Source organism: Haplochromis burtoni, unplaced genomic scaffold (genome assembly GCF_018398535.1).
Source record: "Haplochromis burtoni strain Fernald_Lab_line unplaced genomic scaffold, NCSU_Asbu1 Contig_425, whole genome shotgun sequence".
NCBI lineage: Eukaryota > Metazoa > Chordata > Actinopteri > Cichliformes > Cichlidae > Haplochromis > Haplochromis burtoni.
In genome coordinates, this window is record NW_024582786.1 from 49,334 (window position 1) to 73,505 (window position 24,172).

At 42.6% G+C, this 24,172-nt stretch overlaps 1 protein-coding gene across 1 annotated transcript; it reads left to right on the forward strand.

Annotated features, from left to right (window-relative positions):
• Positions 1-1,778: 1,778 nt before the first annotated feature.
• rnf19b (ring finger protein 19B) lies at positions 1,779-24,172 on the forward strand (the record flags this gene model as incomplete). The annotated part of the gene is given in 9 exon segments (XM_005945318.2): positions 1,779-2,940; positions 13,284-13,483; positions 16,417-16,561; positions 16,660-16,822; positions 19,183-19,297; positions 19,780-19,920; positions 20,014-20,203; positions 20,353-20,487; positions 21,331-24,172. Coding segments are annotated over 9 exon segments (2,202 nt in total). The 3' UTR covers positions 21,779-24,172.

Sequence of the window (24,172 nt, forward strand, 5' to 3'; positions counted from 1 at the left end):
TAAAAAATCTAAGTCAGAGAACTACATAACAAAACAGCACATCATACATGATGAGAAATGCGATGGTCGTTGCAGATAGATAAATACAGCCCTTTAAAATGTACCGGTTTTCTTTTTCCTGTTGGGAATGGAGGGGGAGGGGCTATAGCATAATTCAGGCTCAGCAGACATCGTCAGAAGCTGTTTTGCTAGTTACTAGATTGTTATCGATGTCAACGGACTTTAGTATTGCAAAAAAAACGAATGGCCGGTGAACCAAAGAAAACAAAACCGGTAACTGCAAAAAGGTCCTCTTTTTCTACATGAACAAAATGCTAATAAAAAGATCTATTTTAAAAAAGTTCCAGAGAAATCAGAGAGTTTTTGTCACTCGTTCTGTTTATAGACAGAAAAGTATTTCAATCCAATTTTTCCAAGCTCAGTGTAAACGAGAGGTATAGCTACCATTAAAAAAACTCCTGCGACCTGAATCAATCCAGAAGAGGAGGGATTCTCTGTCTGTCGGTCAAGGCAGCCGTGGCACTAATTTTAAGCCTGAACACATTTTAATTGGCTGTGTTTAAAAGAAATTCACCGTTATTATGAAGGAAGAATCTAGTCTTAGAGCCCAAAAAGGCTGTAAACATGTTTGTTTCCGCATCGATCACGGGAGTCACGGGGAATTAACTCGTTTTTAGATGCCTCAAGTGGCCACTAGAGGAACTTCACGTGTAATCACTCCCATTCTGGTTTCATTTCTCAACCCTCCCGTTTGCCATTTGGTATCTTTGTGTTGGATTTTATTGGGTGTAAAACTGTTTACCTGTGTGTTGGTATATACTGCAGTTACATTACTACTCTGCGTGTTTGTGTGCATGCGTTATTATCATTTGTCATTTATAGTGTGTGTGTGTTGTTGTTTTACAAGACTGAACATGTGAGTCCATGCTTTTTCATATCTGATGTTTAAGTATGAGTGTGTGTGTGTGTTTGTATATGTCTTTAGACAATAGGAAAAATTTACTTGTTTATGTGTGCCTGTGTGTAGTCTGAATGCATACGTGTTTCAACGTGTATTTGTACCTGCATTACAGCTAAAAAAAACATCTTTTGAGTGTGTGTGCGTGTGTGTGCCCGCGCGCAATCACATGTGTCTCGATGTGAATCCATTTAGCAGTTCATGCTCAGCTGCGTGTGTGTTTCTGTGTGTGCGTACATAAGTGCCAGAGCCACAGAGTGGGTCGCTGTTTGCCTCGCTCATAGTGAGCATTGCCATGGCAACGGCACTAGCAGCGCAGTGTGAAGTGGAGGAAGAGCTTGCGATGCTCAGCATGATGGAGAGCGATAGAGAGACTGGTTTCACAAGGACACACCATTGGCCGAGCTGGATGATGATGTCATGGATTTAATTGGTGGCTTAACTCATCCAGATGTGTCCTGTTTAACCTCTCAATTATGGTTACTTAACACATACAGAAAAACATTTGATTTCATTAATGTGCGTGTGTGTGTTTGTGGGTTTAAATGTAATTAGCACAGACAGATACTCGGTTCAGATTATCTAAGGAGTTAATGATCAGATCGAAACCCAGGAAGAGCAGAGACGGTGGGGGGCGGGGGGAAGAGAGGTGTGTGTCATACTGAGCATGCTCTTTGTACTAACTTCCTGCTCTCTTCTTCCTGACAGAAAAAGAGCGTTCAGAGAAGCCGGTGCTCAACAAGAAGCAGAGGAGGGTGAACGGAGGAGACGCTCTGAATACAGCTCAAGAGAATCGGATGAAAACGGAGGAATTATTTCAACATTTGGACTGAGTCAGGCTCCCTGGATTCTTCTCTTATCTCTTTTTTTGCCCTGTCTGTTTTTGTTGGAGAGCAATTGATTGAAACTGACATTAATCTTTTGAGAGTCACACTAAAGTCGGACCTTAACATCTGCCTAAAAGATGAAAGGCTGGAGGCTTTTTTCTCTTCGCGAGTGCTTTGACTGCCAAGTTTGAAAAGTACTGTGGGAATCTAAGTGGATTTTTTTTTTTCACTTTTCATATTCTGTTGTGGTTATCTGTTATCTCAGTCTCTGTTTTGCTGATAAGGTTTTGTTTCCAATCAAACAAAAAAGAGGAGGGAGACTGTTTCTCAAGTTTCTCAGCCTCAAACCGGAGTAGCATTTGCATTCCAGTTTGGCTACACAAGTGGACAAATCCGCCCTTGTGTGTCTGATAGAGTGTGTGTTTGAGTAGTTCAGAGTCCCTCGGTACAAGGGGACAATAACCGACCCTGTCTGTCTCTTCGGGGAAAAATGGGATCAGAAAAGGACTCAGAGTCGCCTCACTCCTCAGTTAGTGGCGTTCCCAACCCTAAGTGCCGTGCGCCAGGCAAGCGCCAGGGCCGCATCTCCTTCCACAGCCTCTTCCACGGTAAACGGAGCTCTCGGGGAACCAGGGCCCCCAAAGGAGGAGCGGCCACCCCTTTATCTCATCATCACCACACGCAACAACAGCTGCATCCTTCCGCCTTGAGTTCTGCAGCTGCTGCAGCTGCTGCTAACCCCACCACAACCACCACGGCCACAACCGCCACGACCCCCCAGGATGCAGCCTCCGGCACCCCCTCAAAGCCACTCTCCTCCAGCCAGCCGTCTCTGGGTGGAGGCGCTTCCTCCGGGGAGACCAATCTCCTGGAGTGTCCCCTGTGCCTGGTGCGTCAGCCCGCTGACCAGCTCCCCGAGCTGCTGGGCTGCAGCCACCGATCCTGCCTCTGCTGCCTGCGCCAGTACCTCCGCATTGAAATCACAGAGAGCCGAGTCCAGCTCAGCTGCCCCGAGTGTGCCGAGAGGCTGGCCCCGCGGCAGGTGGCCGACATCTTGGATGATGCGGCCCTGATGGAGAAGTATGAGGAATTCCTACTGAGGAGGTGCCTCGCTTCTGATCCGGATTGCCGATGGTGCCCGGCGCCCGACTGCGGGTAAGAGCCTGCAAATTGTGTTTTCAGCCCCGTCTCACTGATAAAATCTGCATTTTTGCTCTGATGCTGCTGCTTGGTTCCACTTCTGGGTGCTTTTGTTTGACTGTTCATGTGATATTATCACCAGCTTCCTGCCTCTTTCACTTCATGAGCTCTATGTTCTTGTCGTAGACGGAAAAAATATCAGAAAATTGGTGACATAGTTAAGTGGCCTATTTTCTCTCTTGAATAAGCAAAAACCCAAAATATTTGTACAGTCATAAAGAAGCAGGGATCTTTAAACTGGGAATCAAAAACCAACAAATTAACAACCACAGTTTTCACTTATTAGTAAGTGGTTACCATTAATGCTCTGTCCCTCAACTAATCGCTCAGTCATGGTATTTTTTCAGCTATATGTCATTGTGGGTCACTGTGCCATCCTTTATAGTAAAATGCACCACATTCTCCTGCCAGGCAGTCAAATACTACTGTCCTACAGATATGCATGACTTGTTTTTTGCTGTCACTGTCCGCAGCCCACATATAACGGTATCTTTTGACAGAATAAAGTCCACATTGTAAAACCGGAGGAGTGGCAATAACATAACACCCAACTTTGACAACCCGGAGACCACAATTTGCATCTAGTTTGGGACTTTTTTCCACTTTGCACACAAGTATCGTTTGTACTCGCTGTACTGTTATGTTTAGGCACTAAAATCTACTTGGTTAGGATGAGAAGAAGCTGAGTTTTGCATTCAAATGGATTTCTTAATGACATAATAGTGTTTTTAATGTTAGGAAATGGGAGTATGAGATGTAAAGCACTACTGTGATAACCCGGAGTGTGGCAGCACAGATGGCAAAGGATACCATGCGTATATCTCTGATACCAGTGGAAAGAAAAATGGGTTGGAAAACCAACATTTATAGCACTGAATGAATGAATGAATGACTCTTCTAATGGTTAGACTGAGCAGTTACAGTAAGGTGAAATTCCGGCTTCAGTTTCAGCTTTGTTTCCGTCTTCCTGTTTATGTAATATTATCAAGTTATCTGATTGGGGGATTAAGGCGATTATACAAATCAAGCTTTAGAGCCCTGGTCCGTTTGTGGTAAGGTCTGTGCGGCCTTTGGGGGAATTCACATTGCGTAATTTATAAAAAACAAACAAAGTCAGAGTGAGAAAGAGAAACTAGACTACGAGGCTGTGAGTGAGACTCAAAGTGAAAATGTAGTGAAGCCAGAGGCACTTCAGTTTACTGGTGAAGGTGCTTGAGTAATGCCAGAAGTCATTTTATATCTGAAAGAGAATAAATTGAAGATCAGTTTCTCCAAAGCTGGAAGCATAACGAAACTTAGGGAGTTTCAAGTTAACGTCTGGTTTTGAATGAAGAAGTCATCAGATAAGCATACATAAATATTAGTACGTTAGCATCTCCAACGAAAGGATTTCCGCTATAATTACCGGCCAACAGCTGACATGCGAGATTGCCCAGTCGGTTACTGTTAAACGTTATTTGCTCACTCTTTCTTCTGCAATTTCAGATAAGGGTGTTACTTCAGATTTCACGTCAGTTTTCTGTCTGGGTTAAACTAAACAGGAACTGCTTTGAGCCGACCAGTTTGAGAGAGAAGGAAAGACGCAGAGCGAGGGCTCAAATTTCAAAGTAGAGGAGAAGCTGTAAGTGGGTCAGAGGCCTGAGAGGTGGCCCTGTGGTCAGAGGAGGGGAGCGTCAGATGGGCTTAGAGGTAGCGTCGCTGCTCTGGTTAGGTTTCTGGAACAAATGAGAGGCGTTTGTTTCATCATAGAAAGCAGGAGTGATTCATTGTGTTTGTGTTTGTGTGCGTGAGTGCGTGTCTGTCCGTGTGGGAAGACAGAACGCAGATTTTCAGTGATATTCTTCTGCTTTGGTTTTGTATAGTAACACAGGTATTGTTACAGAGGGAAGCCAAAGCTATATAAATCTCTGATTATATGGGCCTTTATGTGCATTTGTTTCTCTTTGGTTTTTGTTTATTAGTTACTGATTTTTGTCCCAATAAATGAAGATTTGGCACAATCTAAAAACAAAATGCAGTATTTTCACTCTTGTATTCATTTCAGTAGCTTTAGAAAGTCTGTGGGCTGTGAAAGTACAGCCGTGCATGGGAGTCATGAGTCATTTATATAAAACGAGTTTATTCTTTTGAAGGCAGAAATATTACATTTGTAACGATGAGGCATCTCGTGCTACGATTAATACTTTTTTAATGTCCTTTTTTAGTTTGCAAATGCACATAATCTGTGTGTTTACGTGCATAAAGTTCAAGTATAGCATTGTTTCAAAGAGGTAAAATAATCAAGGATTAATGGCATATGTAAACTTCTTTTTCCAATTTTTTAAAAGTAGATTTTAAGCAGTTGCATGCACTTTCATCCAGACTTTGCAGCTTTTAGAGCAGTATGTGGTGGATTAACAAGCACTTGTAGACCTATTATAAATATATATATATTGTGCGTTCATCATGAAATCAGTCAGTTCACTGGCTGTTTCTTACATTTATATGTAATGTAATTGTATGTATTACAAAGCTGGGATAACATTTATCTTTAAAATCAATCTTTGTGGCGTTTAAAAGGATAATGAACTCATTTTCACCCTTTCTCTTCTCATTACGCTCTGTTTGCTTTACTTTTACAGTCAGGAATGACCTCATGACCATTACACACTGATGTTATTTACTTTAGTAAATCTATAGCTCATCTGTGCTGGTGCAGGAAGCAGATCCATGATTGCTGGCAGCCACACATTGTGCCTTTCAGCTCAGCATGATTTTACTTTTGCCCAGACAGGAAGTTATTAGAATATGAGATAAAAACCTGTGAGGACCATAAATGCAGAATAACACATTTTAACTCAAACTTGGGCAACTTTATAAAAGCTAAGAAAGCAGAAAACGTGTATGAATCACCCTCTGGTTATAATAAATATTCAAAGAAAGTTTTATCAGCCAAATGAAACACCGCTGCTTTGTGGGGAATTAATTGCTTTATAATTATATCGTGTCACAGCTCTGCTGTCACATCTTCACCACTTCAGGTTTTCAAAGCACCTTGTTTGCTCAACTCTGAGCCTGAATCCATGAGTGGGATGGTTTTACTCTCTATGGGGATGTAAATGAACCTCAACGGGCATTTTTTGATCGATATTGCAAATGTCTTTTTAAGCAGAGCTCTTTAATGAGTCTCCTGGCTCCCTCTGGGTCTGTTTGAAACATGCCTCTCCTGTTAGCTTAACCTGTTCAAACTGTGTCTCTGAAAGTAAAGGAGAGGCTGATGTCTCCTGTAGAAGACCTGCATAGACCTGTTAGTATCTCTGGATGCAGACAGCTGTGACAGAACACTTTGGCCTGCCCTGGTGGAAAAAAGAACAGCAGGAGCTAACGGAGGTTGGGACAGACGTAATTTAGTCCAGTTTTCTGGTAAAAATAAACCATAACCAAAGTGTGTGTGTCTGTGTGTGTGTGTGTGTGTGTGTGTGTGTGTGTGTGTGTGTGTGTGTGTGTGTGTGTGTGTGTGTGTATTACCAGTATCACTAAAGGAGAGGTCGACTGCTGCTGACCTACATATTTACAGGGACAGTCCGCTGTCTGACGGCAGCAGTGACTCAGCCTCTTCTTTACATCAGACGAGATCAAATTGTTATTCACCACAAACAAGCAGGGCTGGAGAGAGGGGAGAAAGCAGCGCACACCCACACACACACACATGCAAACACACACCTGAGAGATAAAGGCAGTTTCAGACTGTTGCTCACTGGAGACGAGGCGTCAACCGAAAACGGTCAAAAAAAAAAGTGTGAAGTTCTTGAACGTAGCTGTTAATCGAGTGTTTATAACTGAGAATGGGCACCGTGTGTGTGTGTGAGAGAGTGTATGTCTTCAGGGAAAGTTATGTAAATGTGACCTGGTTTTTCTATCTTATCTTTTTCTCTATTGGACATTTGATCGGAGTTAACGGTCTAAGTGACAAGTGAACAAATAATCAGTGTGGATTGTGTAAATTATGCACCGTTACCCTCGTCAAAAGGGACAGTTGTTTGCAGCTAACACTTTCACAACCTCCCTCACCCCCCTGCAGGTGAGTAAAATGCTGGTAAATGTCACCATTGTGGTTAGAAGACCAACAAAGGAAAAAAAAAAGAGCTTTCACTTTCGCTCTTCTCTTGGGCTAGAGGGGATTTTTCCGTTTTGTCTTTCTGAACTATTAAGGTAGTAAAACTAACTGCACTGATCAATACTTGCAAATGAAAGTGCATCAGATGACAGCGTGTAACAGGAAGGAGTATCAGTAGAGAAATTATAAGCCTACCCTGAATTTCTCCTCTCCTCTGAAGTGTTTCGGCAGCTTTAATGGAGCACTGATTTAACATCTTTTAATATCTTCTGTCTCGCAGCTCTCATCAGTGACGCTTTTGGCTGCGGGAGGCAGATGTTTGAGACAAACTTTTCTCGTTAGCGCGGGGAAACAGTGGTATATTTAGCAGCGAAGGAGCCAGATGTTTACCTCAGGAGGAATGGCATATAAATAGGCAACTGTATATAGGAGGATAATGCGCGAGTGTCGCGTGTGCAGCTTGCTCTGCTGCCCTAATGTGGGCAGACCAGTCTTTACTGCTTTCAGTCTGTTTGTGTGATGAGCTTCGCGATGAAGCCGGGAGTTACAGAGAAAAACACCAGATGATTACTGTGTTTTTAAGCCTATCGCACAATCTCATATGAATCTTGAAAGACGCTGTTGTCCTGAGGTGATGGAAAAGCTAAAAACCTCAAAATATCAAAACACAGATAAGCATCAGGTATCAGGGGAACTTTAATAATCCTCACAGGGAAATTGTTTTGTCACAGTTTTAACATTTTAGCTTGAATTCTAGGTGTGCTTTTAGTCATCATTAGTGACTTAAAGGCTTATTTGGGAAATGTAGGAGTTTTGTGTGGGTGCCATCCACAGACCGTGTGAAAAGCGGTTGCAACGAGGAAGTGACTTAAACCTGCACAATAAGAACAAGAAAGCATGCTGTGCTGAAGTCTCTTGAAAAATAACCCTACTTCTCACTCGATCTGTGACCTGTGTAAACACTTTCCTGATAGGTTTATGGTCTGAAGCCCTTATAAGCATGGTGCGATGTTAATTTAAAAAATGATGGTCCCATTTACAAAGCCGGGTACGCTTTCCTTTCTTAGGCGGATCCATCCTCCAGTGTCAGGTCCGGTTAATAAACTCCAAGATGGGGGTGACTATAATGCTGATGTTGAAGCTTTAAAATCAGTGGGTGATGTCATGGTGGCTACACCCGTCTGTTACACACAGTCTGTGGTTTTGAGTGAATCTTTTGTATTTTTAAATAACCGTCATATCACAGTGGGATACCTCTGACCCGCTCTTCTTATCTGGCCAATGAGGACCCGACCCGTCTGATTGTCAGACCTCAGCATCCAGTGAGAACAAAGACTGTCCCTGGCTGTCAGTTGCCATGGTGACTATCGATGCGGCATAAAAGGAGCGTTGCCAAGGGTAACAGGAGTTGGGACTTAATTAAACCGATCAATACATAGTCGCCGGACTGAATTTCTGTGCCTTCGTCTCGGACTGAGATGTAACGAACACTCGTGTTTTTCGTGTATCTGTGTGAGTCAGACTGATGAGCCATGACTTCATGCTGGTGTCGGTTTATCCCGGTTCCTGCTGTGCATGTGTCTGCGTGTGTGGTTAAGGGTTTCACTCCCAGGTGGTTCCCATTGAAGCCGAACACTGACAGGAGTGTCTGAGCACGTTTCCTTTCAGCATGTTAGCACTCCTATGACTCCCCCGCTTCTCCTCCCTCTCTTCCTCTGTTTCCGTCATGTGTTATTACAGATTTACATCTCAGCTCGTGATCTTACATGCCCCCTTTAGCCTATCTCACATCTCCTTTTTGTTTTACTTATTTTTGTCCCATTCTGTCTGTGGTTTCCCCCCAACCCCACCCAACCATTTTCCACCCTGGAAACATGAGTCCTGATTCGCTGACTGCGCTGCATCAGAATACACCAATAAAAAGACGGCGCTGGCGTGGCATCTGTCCCATAAATGAAATTGCACTTTGTGCCACAGCCTGTCCAGAGTTAGCCAGAAAAAGAGCAGTTTTGTAGGCTTGTTTGAGTCAAGGACAGGTTTAGACTTGTGCTGTATTTAGCAGTTAAAGCGCCAGATGTTTACCCGAGGACAAATTACTTGTAAAAAGAAACGCTTTATAGGCCGTGCACACACGCTCGCTGTGTTCAAACGCTTTGGTGATGCTCTGCCTTCTACTGTAGCGCAATCATAAGGTTAATATTTCTCATTTTAGGAAAAATCACAAGCCTCAAGCTACTAAAAAAATCCGCACAACGCCTTTCTTTTGTAATCTAGTGCCAAAATGTAGTTTATCATCCAGAGTTCATGTGCCTTACATGTGCCTTTCATGTACTGATAGGCAACAAAGTAACTTGCCACTGCAATTTTAGCCTGTTGCAATGGGTCTGTGGTGTGCAGGTTAATACACTTCCCTTACACGTGAAAGTTCCCTGGGAGGAGAGTATACTCCTGGTGCCGGATGCAAGCCTGGATAAATAGGAGCGTGCTGTCTGGAAGTGCCAAATGTAAACATGCGTCCATCTGCTGTGGTGACCCCTGCAAATAAGCGAGCAACCTTACTTCCTTCACTAATGTGAGCAAGTCTAAAGCTAGTTCAAGCAGTCAACTCAAGCGGCATAGCTTTGAACACACTCACTCTCCTCACATCAAATATCAAAACACACCTCTGGGCCGGCACAGCGGTTAGCACTGTTGCATTACAGGAAGACAATTCCTAGCTCAAACCTCCAGGCCTTTCCTTGTGGAGTTTGCACATTCTTGCTGAGCCTACGTGGGTTTCCTCCTGGTACTTCCTCCCACAGTCCGAACACTTGCATGTTGATTTCAAACAGTCTGTGGGTGTGAGCTAGATGACGTATTTCAAGAGCTGTGCGAGTGTACGGTTAAAGCCTTTTGAATGGCCAGTGAGACTAGAAAATCGCTGCAATGCAATTCAAGTACATAACATTACATCACACCCCTCCAATTTGGCGATCTTTCCCCCTGCCTGCATTGCTGCCTGCTGTTTAAACTCCACCACCGCCCCACCATCCACCTGTTGGTTCTACAGGAATCATTTCCCAGTTTCATCACGTTGCCTGAAAAAAAAAATATTTCCAAACTGGAATATTTTGTCCTTGTAAATACTTGCTAGCAGTAGCATTTAGGTGAAAGCAGGTCTTTGTTTCTTGACTGTTTGTCTTCCTGGAAACACGTCTCTGTGTATGACCACTGAAAATACACAGGAAAATTATAAAAGTGGTAGGAAGGTTCCCAGTGGAGGACAAATGGGGGTTTTTCATGTAGCAACTAGACTGAGTTATAAAAAATGTAAACAAACCGAGCTTGTTTATTACTCATGTGATTCTCTGCTGTTCTGCTGCTGTTTAGGAGACCTCGAACCAGAGTCCTGATGCTACTGAAAGAAATGCAAAATCAGCATGTCTGTGTTTTTATTTGCATCATTTAGATCCAAAGTTTATGCACTTGTTTAAACATTAAGCCAGTTAAGGGACCAGCATGAAATCAATGTGGGTAGTTTTTAAGATATTGCACTACTGTTATAGATGAACTCTGAATAATCTTTGTGGATAAATGTTTTGGAGATGGAAGCGTTGCCGACGTCTCAACAGATGCAGGCTGAAGTGTCTCTGCAGTTCTGCAGAAATGCCACTTCTTGTCTGATCTTGTCCGGGGAAGCGAGCTGTTGTCGGCTCAGATATCTGCTAATTTATTCAGTCCTGAGAGCAGGCCTGTCACACCGCTTGCAGAGGTGGTAACGAGGGACACGCTGAAGTTGGCGTGTTGGAGGCATGCCAAAACAATTACAAGTTTGTCGCATTATCGCTTCTTCAACGTTCTTCCTCTTCTCGATAGAGGGACGTAAAAGCACAGCTACCATGTGGAAAAGTGGCAGAACCTTTGTTTTTCTCAGGGAGGGAATTATTTTAAAATCCCTGCTTGCTTTTGTTTGCACTCCCCCAACATGTTTCTCTTCTCTGTTTGACAGTCTTTTATGACAGCCATCCTTTGTGATTTCTCCTGTGACTGACGCTCGCTCCTATCTCAGTATCTCACTCTTCTTTCATTTCCGTCCTCATCATCTCCAACGTGCCGTGCTTTGGCTATATTTAACATTATTTCCTTAAACGTGTGCTGCTTAACCGTCATTACATAAAAAGGGAAAGGTTAAGTTAGAATAAAGTGTTGAAGTGGTCTTGAATAACAATTCTCCAGATTTTCTGAAAGTTTATCAAAGTATTTCTTTGTACATTGGCTACTTTTTCACTCATTTTCAGTCCAATCCTTGTACTTGACTGTTTTTAGAGGAATGTTTTATGATTCTTAAGCTTCCTTAAAACTAATCTATGAATCATTCAAGCACAAAAAAGGCCCAAAACTCAACAAAAAGAAAAATATGTTCTAATTTCCTTAGTTGAATCAATATAAAATGCCAAAAAAAAACAGTTTGACAGGCATAAAATAGTATTTTTGGACCAATGAGGTGCTGTTGGCTGAAAAGTAGGCATATCTCAGCAGGGTGTGCAGTGTGTCCTTAAGAAAATTTGAGGAAACTAGACAAGTGGTGTAAAAAAGAAGAAGTAGCAGGTCTAAAAAACGACACAGCATCTGAGTGATATATCTCACTATTCAGTTAATATGATGTTCGGGGAGGTTAGCTGTTAGGAAGCCATTCTTAAGGAAAGGGAAGGAACAGAGAGAAAAGGCGGAGGTGTACCAAACTGCACAAGAGCTGGGCTGAAAAATTTTGCCTCATATACTGTATTTCCATTCATGTATTCACATTTTGATTCATCTCTGTACCATCTTTCCCATTTTTCTTAGCAAGATATAAAGAAATGAAGAGTGGTTTAAGTTTTCTGCACTGTGCTGTAGAAGTTAGGAGGTTTATTTCTACCTCAAGTTCCGATCTTGATTAGCGCAAAGCAACGGCTGGTTTCCCAATCTGACCGCCTTACTGCGAAACACATTTGTGTCATTACTCCAATACAGCTGTATATTCCCAGTTAGCACTCTGCTGCTCTCCGTCTCTATTCTCACTATCGTACTTTGTGAAATCCGTATCGATTGACCTCATCCCATCTTTTTTCCCTTCTCTCTCAGTGATGTTAGTAAGTGATTGCTCTATTGATCAAATCTTCTCTCTCCTCTCAGTCTACAGAGGGCTTTTAGGCTACGTAATGTGTCCATTAGTCGCCGCTGCGAAATTGCAGCTTGATTTTTCTGCCAACTTCAATTTAAATATTTCAGAATAAAGGCAAAAGTTAAGCTCTTTTTGTTAAGAGATTAGATTTAAATTAGATCAATAAGACATAAAATCATCTTTGCAAAAATAAAATGCACCAATGACTCGCGCATCAAGACCTCGGACTGTATTGAAAAGCCTGATGGCGATTCTGTGACAGTTAAATCTGCACTGCTTTCAATGGCCAGCAGGGGGAGACTACTTGTGTTGCAAAAAGTGTGATTCTTTAAGAAGGTTTTTTTATCCCCTTTCTACACGTTTATGACCTCAGTTGCTAATCAGGAGTATTCTTTATTAAAGCCTAATGGTTTAAATTAGTGTCAAACAGACTCTTATGTGTGCAGCGTCTCTCAGTCAGAGTCCCCGTTTTTGTTTGTCACATCAGAAAGAGACAGAGCACAAACCGCATGTGACGTGTTACAATGGCCACATTTAGCACTTGTTACTGCTGACTGTAAAACACACTGTAATTCTTTTTTTAGCAAAGTTTAGCACCAAGTTTTCTATGTTCACAGATAGCACGAAGAGATGTTGTGAGCAGTCTGCAAAAGTTGAAGCGTCATTGAGTAACATCCTGTACCCCAAATAAACCTCAATGTGTTGTTGTGAGCGACAGATAAAGAGCTTAAAGTGTGGATGGGTGTGCGAAGGGATAAGTGTGGCTTGCAGTATTAATGTTGTGTTTTTGCAGATTTTGTGCTCTGCAGGTTACGCATGGCTGTTCAGTTATAGGTGTGGATGGTATGTGGGGGAATTGCTCAGACTCAAACATATGGCCCAGCATTTTGGGACATTAATTCTCAGTGGGATCAACAGCACCAGCAACCCATTTAATCAGTTTGAGCTTCTTAACACCGCCTTGAGCGTTATTATTTTCCAATTAGGGCCTCAAAACTTTTCTGACTTTGTCATTTGACTCATTTGTTTGAACGTCCCTCCTCCGTCTGTTCCTCTCAGGTTCGCCGTCATCGCCTCGGGCTGTGCCAGCTGTCCCCGGCTGGTTTGTCGCAGAGAAGGCTGCGGCGCGGAGTTTTGCTACCACTGCAAACAGGCCTGGCACCCCAACCAGACCTGCGACTCGGCCCGCCAGCAGAGGGCGCAATCTCTGCACACCCACAGCAACCACTCGCCCAGCTACACGCAGGAGCAAGGACCCGGTGAGTACCTGAAGCCTCACAAACCAGTGTCAATCACAGACACAACACAGAGTCAAAGAGGGATGTGTGCGGATGTCTGCGCGCTTTGTGCAGGCAGATAAAATCTTCTCACCAGCGTTTCCATCCTGAAAATACTTTCACACCTCTGAGAACTTTCTGTCTCTGTCTGTCTCTGTCACATCTCTTCTCAGTCTGTCAAAGCGCTGAGTCAAACTCGTCTCGCGTCAGTCGTACCAGGCTCTCAGTGTTCCCACCGCTGGAGGAAGTGTTCAGCGTTCAATCAAGCATGAGGCACTATTTATATCACAGTTTCTTCACTTGATAGTTTCAAGACTGCGGTGCTGTGCATCCTGTCAGCCTGCATTTGAAACAACACCAAAACATTTCTCAGTCTAAACTTTATTAGATCAAAGTTTTGGAGTAATTTCTCTTTTAAGACTCAGAAACGGTTCAGCTGTAAGTTGAAGTAAGTTTTTTATCTTTAGGTTTTTTTATATTGTAGCCCAGTGAAACTACAGTGTTGCCTAATACTAACATTATATAAAAAGACACACCTGTTTCCCTAGAGGTTTAACTACGCAATTATTCATTAATTCAAGGAAAAGTCTCAATTTTTCTACATTATAAAACAAAATAGCTGTAGCAAAGAAATCCCAAGAAGTTAAAATATACCGGCAGTTCATTTAATTCATAATTACTGTGAATAAAAACAGAACATGTCTCTTTTTTATATTTAAATAACTAAATATTGTAGCAATAGTGTTCTCCGTTTCTTTTCCAGTTGTCACATTTCCTAAAACCGCCCAGTGGGACGATCTGTAGCCTTTGGCGAGCTTTTCCAGGCCCTTAGCCCGTATGTTTGAAATGTGTACCTATGCCACAGGTGCAGCGTAACTCCTCTGCTGAGCCGAATGTTCAGAGCAGCTTTCTCAGCCACATTTAGCTTGTTAAAGCATTGAAAGAATGGATGTTACTTGCGTATTTGGTCCTAAAAGGGAACTAGAAATGCTGAATGCTAGCTCATTTCCCAGTTTTCTATTTTTAGACTCACTTCTGCTGTTCTGTTTTACATGGAATAAAGAAATATTCCAACGAACATGCTAATTGGTCAATTTGAAGTTTCAGTGCTAAGCTAACTCCCGTTGCTGCTGCTGGTTCATATTTAACTGGTTCTCCCTCCTATCATCCAGCTCTTAGCAAGAAAACTGTATATTTTGTCCCCTAACATACTTGTTGTAGTGATAATAGATACAATCATGAAAATCTCTACAGACAAACAACAGCCTTCGTGTGCAAACATTCTTACTTGCATGCGCGCCTTTAATCCTGTTTTGATTAAACATTTATTAGGGAAATCTCTCCAGCTGCCCTCATCTCTCTCTCTTTAATTCGCCACTTCCAGTTTCGCCTCTCTGTGCCAACGCTTCAGAAGGACGGACAACAATCCAAGCACCCGAAACTGACTCATAAAAAAAACTCCAGGCTTCTCCCTCTGTGTCAGCCTGTCTGTCTGTCTGCTGATACCTGCTGCTTAGTCAACGGGATTCAGACAAACACAGAGAGGAGGAGAAAAAGAAGATATGATAAGGAGGGAAATATATAGAGATAAGATGAAGAGAGAGGAGGGGAAGAAAGAGAGGACGAAAGCGAGATACCAGAGGGAGTGAGCAGCAGAGTGATGTCAGCAGAATACAGAGCGCAGCAACAATAACAACTACTCCTACACGCACACATCAACCACATCTGCCAGAGTCACTTCAAGTTAAAATGCCAAAATGCCCTTTAAAGAGCAGAGAGCGTTCCCTGCAACCAGAATTCAAACTCACAGCGAATTGACTCAAAATGCATTAGAGGACAAAGTGCCGCAGCGAGCCTAATGATCCATTACTCTAATGAGGTTTGAGCTTATTACCCTCAGGAAAAGACCCAAAGAGAGCACTTTTGGAGTTTTTCTGTTATTTAAGTTCTAATTCGATTTTTCTTTTTCATCAAGAAAAAGAAAGTTGAAAGATGTGAGAAACTAATGTGGAAAAGTGAGACTTGTTTAGACTGGTCTGGAAACTCCAGGGTTATATATTAGTTTGGACAGGCAGAAATGACGCAGACACCCACACAGGCTTCCTAGTTTGGCCTTATGATGAAATGAAGCCAGAATATTAAAGCCAAGCTCGAGTACCGTTTGTGATTTCCTGCTATTGTGTGGGTGCTTCTGTCCTACTGCTCTGGCTTTCTTTGATGATGGTCAGTAATCCCAGTGAGACTTGTTTGCTTGGAGATGACACGGGTCTGTTTTCCACCTCACATTTGCGTGTTACGTTCAGTTTGTCCCGTTTGCTGTTTTCCTCCCAGGGTGTTTTCCACAACAACACACCAGCTCCACTTCCTGTTAAAAACTGCACCTGACATTGTGTTAAAACGATTTACTGGAATTTTTGTTTTAATACAGACACTACCCACACCGTGGGTGTAGTGTCATTTCCTCCAGAGACAATAATAAGTAAAAACAAAGATCAAGAGTTTCACATCATTATTGGATAAACATATATTGTGTTTTATTGTTTTAATCCTTCTATGCCTATAATAGCTGTAAAAGACCGGCGACTGGAGGACGCTTTGATATGCAGGATGGGTGTCCATCCAACTTATTTCTTAGCAGTTTAGTGGGATATGGACGGGGCTTACACAAAGAGACAGAGAACCGCTAACACTTGCATCCACACCTGCGGTGCCACAGTTTCTTCCCTTAAAGGTTAACTGATGGTTGAAGCGTTAGAAAAGGCTGAAATGCTATCTGTGGTCGTTCTCTTTAAGCTCATCTTCTAATAAAAAAATGACATATTTCCCCTCGTAATAGACTGAATAAAAACACATTCTCACACTAAACAAAACGTCCCTGCACCTCTTAAGCTCATATTTCATCTCTTTGTCTCCAGCTGATGACATCAAGCCATGCCCCCGCTGTGGCGCCTACATCATCAAGATGAACGACGGGAGCTGCAATCACATGACCTGTGCCGTCTGCGGCTGCGAGTTCTGCTGGCTCTGCATGAAGGAGATCTCCGATCTGCACTACCTCAGGTACTCACACGTGCTGTTCAACTTTACACACCTGCGTCTGATCCTTCAAATGTAGATACCTAACTCTGTGCATTCTCTTCCCTCTTTCCCTCCATCAGTCCATCTGGCTGCACCTTCTGGGGCAAGAAGCCGTGGAGCAGGAAGAAGAAGATTTTGTGGCAGTTGGGAACTCTGATCGGCGCTCCGGTTGGCATCACTCTCATCGCAGGCATCGCTGTTCCCGCCATGGTCATCGGCATCCCAGTTTACGTCGGCCGTAAGGTGAGAAACCTGCAGAAATATGAATGAGGTCACTTTTCTTTAGATTTTTACTTTTTTGTGCTCGTTCAGCTTCACTGTGAAGAAGGTTTTTACACAGTGCATTTAAGCTGAATTAATATATATATTTATATCAGCAGTGGCAGTCTTACAGAACCTGATTTTCAAGTATCAATGATATTAAATAAACAATAAATGTCCCAGAATCCAGAATAAAAAGGCAACATGAAGAACATAGTGAGTCATTTCAAGGGCTGATGACAGCTGGGACAGATGAGTTTCTAAGTCTGTTTGCTTTGCACGTTGGCAGCCAGACAGACGCAACTTGAACTCCTCAGACAGGGAGAGGCTAGGATCAGCCAGGACTAAGTGCTAACCTTACACAGCCCAGGAGGGTTCAGGCACGTGTGGCTGGCATTTTTCACTGTTCAGACACATGGTTAATTAGTTATCTGAGAAAATAATTACACAATATTTAACGTGTATTCTAATTCTAGATACTTTTTTAAAAGTTACAAAATAAAATTAATTTCCTGTTTATGTCTCACTCAGTTTTGAAGTATTTCATAGACGAGTCGATAAAAGGAAATAGAAGCTCTCTAAATGGAAACTTCAACATGTTGTGAAACTGTTTATAATCTAAAGCTGCACTTTGTCTACAAAGTGGATTTTTAAGTGTCTTTCACGCCAAGCGGCACCTTTTTTTTTTTTATCTGTAAGGTCTCGCCACTTGACGTTTATCAACCATCCGCACAGCTAAAGAAACCAGAAGCACAAACCACACAGATGTGGCGACACACTTAAACAGTTAGCAGCACTTCTGCAGTCACTCTTTCACAATCCTGCTTCAGTGACGATCTGGAATGCACAGCGTTGCAGAACCAAAATCTTTTCTAAGTTTCAGCGCGGCGTCAGAAGTTTTCTAGAAATGACGAAAAGCACTTTCAGATCCCATCAGAATCACCAGATACTTTCCATTCACACTGACCTCCACACAGACCTCGGTCCTGCCCCCGTCTGATAGATGTAGTTAAACTTAGGCTGCTGTGTGAAAGCGTCATACGATGTAAAATAGAAACACTGTGAATTTCATTTCCTTCTGCTTCCTATTTAGTTCAAAGCTTTCCCTCTTATGTAGAAAAACTCTGTTTCTTTTGTTTTTTCTTTCTATTCTAAGTAAAAACCTCATTCATTCTATATATAAAAAAGAAAACAGCTTTTTTAAAGCCTCTAAAGTCTCCTTTTGTTCCTGTAAATCACAGCTGTGTCATGTTTTTTCACAGATGGCTATACTTTTCTATTGTCAGAGGAAAAAATTGTATTTAGTAAGAGACAACAGCCCCTCATTTAGAGTGGAGTAAACTGACAGTGGGCGTTTGTCAGGAGATTTGTGGTGCATTAACATACTACAGCGCTCTCTTGTGGATAACAATGAAACTGCAAACTTATGAAAGCCTGTTTGAGAGCTACGCAGCGGCTCACCCACTCTGTTTCTTTCCCTCGTGTTGAAATTTCTCCAGGCGTGCCATCTCAGGTAGTTAATAACCTTCCAGGAAGTCTTTGTTCCTCTACGACAAGTCGCGACACAGATTCAGTTCTTGAGAAGGAAACTTTGAAGTTTCAGAGTAATATATTACCTCTGTGGTAATTTGGGGCAAATCCCTGCAGGGAAAACTTGCTTTAATGTCACTCAATGAGGCCTAGCGAAATGGGCTCATAGTTGTTTTTCTGTGTTTTTGTTAGCAAGCAGCTGCAGATTGAAGTGTTTGTCCCACAAGAAGAGCATGGCAGCAACACAAGAATTACACGTCTGATATTTCATATACTTTGAATTTGCCTAAAATACAAAAGAGCCATGTCCTCGGTTACACCACCGACACTGAAAAAGCACGTAGATGTAGAAACATAAATCTGGGGGATTCTCGGGAAATTTGACTCGTAGCCGAGTTCCTGTGTGAGTTAGGAGGAACTAAAGATATCAAGTGAAAAGCAAAGATCGGCTTATTTCAACATAATTTTGAAATAAGAGCTGCTTGTTTTGTATCCCAGTCAAGCAATGGCAACATAGACAATAAAGCTCTTCTATGAGCTAAAAATCAATTACAAATCTATTGAAACATAAAGAAAACAAGTAGGAAACAACAAAAACAGTGATAAATGAGCAGCACACATCCCAAAACGTATTCGCTGTTATTATAGTTGATCATAAAACCTGTAAATAATCACAGTGAATTGGATAATTTCTGTGTTTACGTTCTTGTCATTTCGATTCACCAAAACGCCAGATATCCATTAACCACCACCTCCTCCTTTGTCATGAAGCGTTTGTGTTAAACAGCGTGCGTCCCTCTCCTCTCCCACAGATCCACGCCCACTACGAGCTGAAGAAGACGTCTCGTCACCGAAGGAATCTGGCCATCACGGGGGGCGTGGCCCTGTCAATCATCACCGCTCCTGTCATCGCAGCCGTCAGCGTGGGTAAGAAACCCGACGGGGCCGTCAGATATTATATGTCATGATCGTTTGAAGATGATGGCCAAGAAAAAAAAGAAAGGAAAGAGGACAGTTTGTCTAGACACATCACTGGTGATAGCCTCAAACAAGGAAAGAGCTTTGATGCGACATGAAAAGTACTGCATGTTTCTGGATAATGAAAGGTGTTATTTCACCTTCTCTTTTTCTTTCTTTATTCTTGCATAAGTCATAATTCCTGCAACAAAACCACAACAAGCAAGAGCTGTTTTGAAGAAACCAGCGTAATCTGTGTCTTGCTGCAGTTTATACAGTTGATTCTTTGTGCCTCATCATATGTGAAAGCAAAATAACAGCCAAGAAAAAGACACAATAAATCACTTTTTTTTTTTGTTTTTTATTTCTGTGAAATTTTATACGTCGAGCGATATTAAAATTAGACAAACGGGTGTTAGACGTGTGTTTGCTTGGCTTTGCCCCTCTCACAGGCATCGGTGTGCCCATCATGTTGGCCTACGTGTACGGAGTCGTGCCCATCTCTCTGTGCAGAGGAGGTGGTTGTGGTGTGAGCAGAGGAAAAGGGCGTGGTGTGCGGATCGACTTTGATGAGGACGACGGGCCAATCACAGGTGGGTACGCTGAGCTGGTAACATTTTCAGCAAAGTGGATGTAGCTGCTGGCGTCTTTAAACTTAAGCTAATGTTTCCTGTACAATCACGCAGTGGCGGACGCCTGGCGAGCCCTCAAGTCTCCGAGCCTCGGTGAGAGCAGTCTGGAAGGGGCGGTCAGCGGTCTTAGCACCACCTCTCCCAGCGAGGGGCTCTCTGTAGCCCCAGGGACTCTGGGCGACACGCCACACTTTAACACCCTGGCCAGTGGCGCTCTGGGGACTCGCACAAGCAAGTACAGCAGGTGAGGATGGAAGGGGTGAAGTAACTAAAGCTCAAGAGTTCAAGAGTACAAGGCTTGTTTTTTGGTACCAATGAATGTAATTTTTTTTATTTATGCTGTGCAAATGCTGGTTGATGTTTAATGCTAATGTGGGCATTTTAATGCTTCAGGCTGGAGGTTCAAGCAGGGGAACTTGCCAAAGAATCAGCCCAGAGAGAGACGGGCAGCCTGGGAGCCGGGAGCGACTGTGCCAGCACCCGAGGAATGGCCGGATCCATCATCTCCTCCTACACTCTACCTGACAGGTAAGAGAGGAAACTTCTCTTCTCTCTCCTTCTGCTGCTCCAGCAGATTTGGGATTTGATGTGGTTGAGATAACAGCATTAAAACTAATCTGTGGACTTGGCAGTTTTACACCATGATATCATGCTGCCGTCTTCTAAAGCTGTGTCGATCTTTCTCTAGATTATATAGAGCTTTACTTTAACAGGCACTAACATGAAATGAATCATGACATCTTATCGCTTCAGAAAGGTCTGCAGCTGCTCTTAAAGCAAGTCATCGGTGTTCCTTTTGTTTCTAATCTTTCTCTTTAACAACCCATGCATGCAGGTTCTGTGAAATTGAGCTTTGCATTTATGTGCGGGCGTTTTTGTGTAGCTGGTGATGTAACCTGACGGATTTTGCCTCTAAAACATGGAAAATTACAGCAAGTTATTTGCATCTTAAGGCAGAAAAGAATAAAACTTTTTTTAACCTCATTGTTATTGAGCAACACTTTTCTTTCCTAGTGCATACCCTACTTTATCATCTGTTTCAATCATATTTTGATTTAATTTACCAGGTGAGATGTATTCATAAATTTTTTTTTACCAAGCTCATAAATCAACTGATAGGCGCAGCTAATTTCTCACATTTTTAAGAAACTGATTAGATGCCCCCTGCTGGCTGTTTAAAAAACTTCAGGTTCACCATACATCCATAAAGGGGCTTCATTTTTCAGAGGCTACTTCCATCTTATTTACAATCTACAGGTGAACCCTACCACTAGCTTCCTATTTGAGCTGAATCTGTGCAGTAGATGTTGTCTTATCTGATATTTCTTCTTTCACACCAACTGACGTGTTTTAAATCATGTGACTCTGCAGGGAGTGCACCAACCTGGAGATCCAGGTGGACATTGAGACCAAACCCAGCCATCTCTGCCTGACCAGCGAAGAGGACTTAACCCCGCATCCGGGCTGTGCTGCCATGGCGACCGCCTCAGGAGGGGAGGAGCCTCAGGACTGCAGCTCCAGAAGGGGCGGGGCGTTGTCTGGCTCGGCACTGGGGCTGTCACCAGGAACATCAATCAGGGAGGGGCTCAGAGACGTCACCCTGGCTCAGCCGGAGAGCATCCGCAGCGACCTGGAGATGTCAGACACTCAGTCAGACGACATCGCAGAGCTGACGTCGGACGACTGCGACTCTCCTCACCCGAAAAGCTGTCACCCGGCGGCCGGCCAGCAGCCCCAGCCCCCCTCGTGCCGAGCTGTGAACCCCTCCACCGAAGGCCTTCACTGTCCTGCAGACAGCAACGTCATCCTCTACGTCTGAGAGAAAAGCAGCTCTCAGGATTGCACAGAAACAACCCCGAACATTTACATTTAAACTTGTCACAGCTTTTTTTTTTCCTCGTGTCATCTCTCGTTTGCTGCTTTTGCGACTCACAGACACCGTCTTAAACACAGACAGCATCTGTTTACGTTGGTCTGTCTTCTCTTTCTACCTGCCAATCTACTCTCTGAGCAAATTGTCAGGGTTCTACCTCTGAGATTTATAAGATGATGATTTATGTTTACTCCTTGGTGCAAAATGCCTTGGCTACTTAAGCAAAAAAAAGAAAAAAAAAAGAGAGAGAGAGCAAGAAAAAAAAAAACACAAGAGGTACAAATTTTCCACGAGAACTGAAATTATGAAATACGGTGAAACGTCACCAAGCACAGCAGAGAGATGGTGATTGCTGGGAAAGCAGAGGATGCTTGCCGAGGATGAGGAGGGTGTTTTTAAAAACGTGTGAATGAATGTGGACTTTGTACTCAGTTATTGTGGCTTTATTTTGACATTTTTCCTCTATTTATATTCGGACGACCTTGAAATTGTATTATTTGCAGTGTGCATGAGTCTGCATGAGCCATTCCTTGTGTGGACGGTCGTAAAAGGGCAGCAAGTTTCTGTAACACTTGTGAAAGTTAAAGTTTACTTTGGAGGATGAAGCTGCACTTGAATCTCGCTTTCACTGCACAGAGGAGGAGGAGGAGGGGAATGGACATAGAGATTTTTAAAAAAGGGTCACTGTTACAGAAGTAAACGACAGAGTTCTGACAATGACATGACAGATCCTGGAAGGACTGTGAAAAGCACGGGGAGAAAAAAAGACAACCCAGAGTGAAGGTTTGTCTGCTTTCCACACATCAGCACTAAAGCATTGAGCATTTCATGAATAAAGCTCTGTGAAGCTTTTTTTTATAGGCAGGAATGTATCGGGAAAATGGAAAAACCAAAAAGTCCTGCTGGTTTCATTTTTTTTCAGTTACATTTATTTATAAGCTACATTAATGCAGAAAGCGATACAGTTGCCTCCAGGCTGCCTATTCAAAGATAAGTTGTCTCTAAGGTTACACATGCTAATGCAGCGACGCAAATCCAGCTAACAGTCTGCTAGCAGCTAGCTAACAGCAGAACGCTACAGTGTCAAAGCTAGCACAAAATAATATTAACTTTTTTTTTACCTAAAAATGATTAAATAACTTTATTAATCGGTAAGACTTCACCTTCACTTCAGACACTTGAAAAGGCGTTCTCCTGTCGTTGTCAGAACTCTGTCGGGTCTGAGGTATGTCACATGACCAAGTTAGTGTTTTACAATTGGCTGTCTGCCTGCCTTATCGACACTCGCTGACCAACACAACAGCACACACCCGCTTGGGAGGTTTTGGTTTCTGACGTGTTAACTGGCTGTCTGGCCCACTTGAACGTTGTGTGTTGTGCGTCTGTGTGAATGAACTCCCGATGAATGTATATGTGCGTCCCACTTTTATTTTTATTTTATTTCTTTGAACGAGCACTTGTGCACTTTATCTGAATTATTGTATTTATCTTCTTTTTTTGCTATTCATGATCTGTTGCGATAAAGTGAGTTTACTTCAGTCTGTGGTACAACCAAAATAAATCACCTGCCAGAGGGCCTTTTATGTTGGATGTAACTAAAGAAGAGTTTGGCTCCAAAACTTAAAAAAATCTATTCATTGTCATATTTGTCATTCAGTATTTTTTAACTTCAATGACATTTAAGGTGTTTTTAATCAATTTTGTGATGAAAATACTGTAATTTTTTAGTTTCTTTTTTTTAATATTCTGTAATTTATGTTGTTCTAATCATTCATACAAGTCATTGTGACTTCTGGAGCCAAACACTTTAAATACTGATGCCGATAAGCTTTTCTTAATCATAGCTTGACTTGTTTCTTAGCTTTGTATCACCTCTGTGCTTCTGTTTTCTTAAAAAAGAAAAAAAAGAAAAAAAAAAGGTTTCCCCACCAGGTTTTTCCTTGAACCTGTGAGGAATCAACCCGGGAGCCTTTTCATCTCAGAGTAGCTTTATGGATTTAGCTGCTTATGTGATTTGGCAGTGCTTTGTTTGGTCTACACTTATCACTAGTTTCTGCCTGCCTGCCTGTAAGAAACCACATGAATGTACCACGGATGGAAACCCCAACTTCCTGAAAGAGTCTGAATGAGTGTTAAAGGATGGATATAGGTGGTCCTGATCTTATTTGAAAAGGTTAGCATTTATAGATAGCAATATTTAAGTGTTATTATACTGTTTGTGTATTTCCTGTCACTGTTAAAAGCCCCGAAATTGTGTGGGGATCGACACGCAGGACTGTGAAAGACAACTTGTGGACCTTTGGGGACAAAATAAATAAACACAAACTGATGTTGCACCAA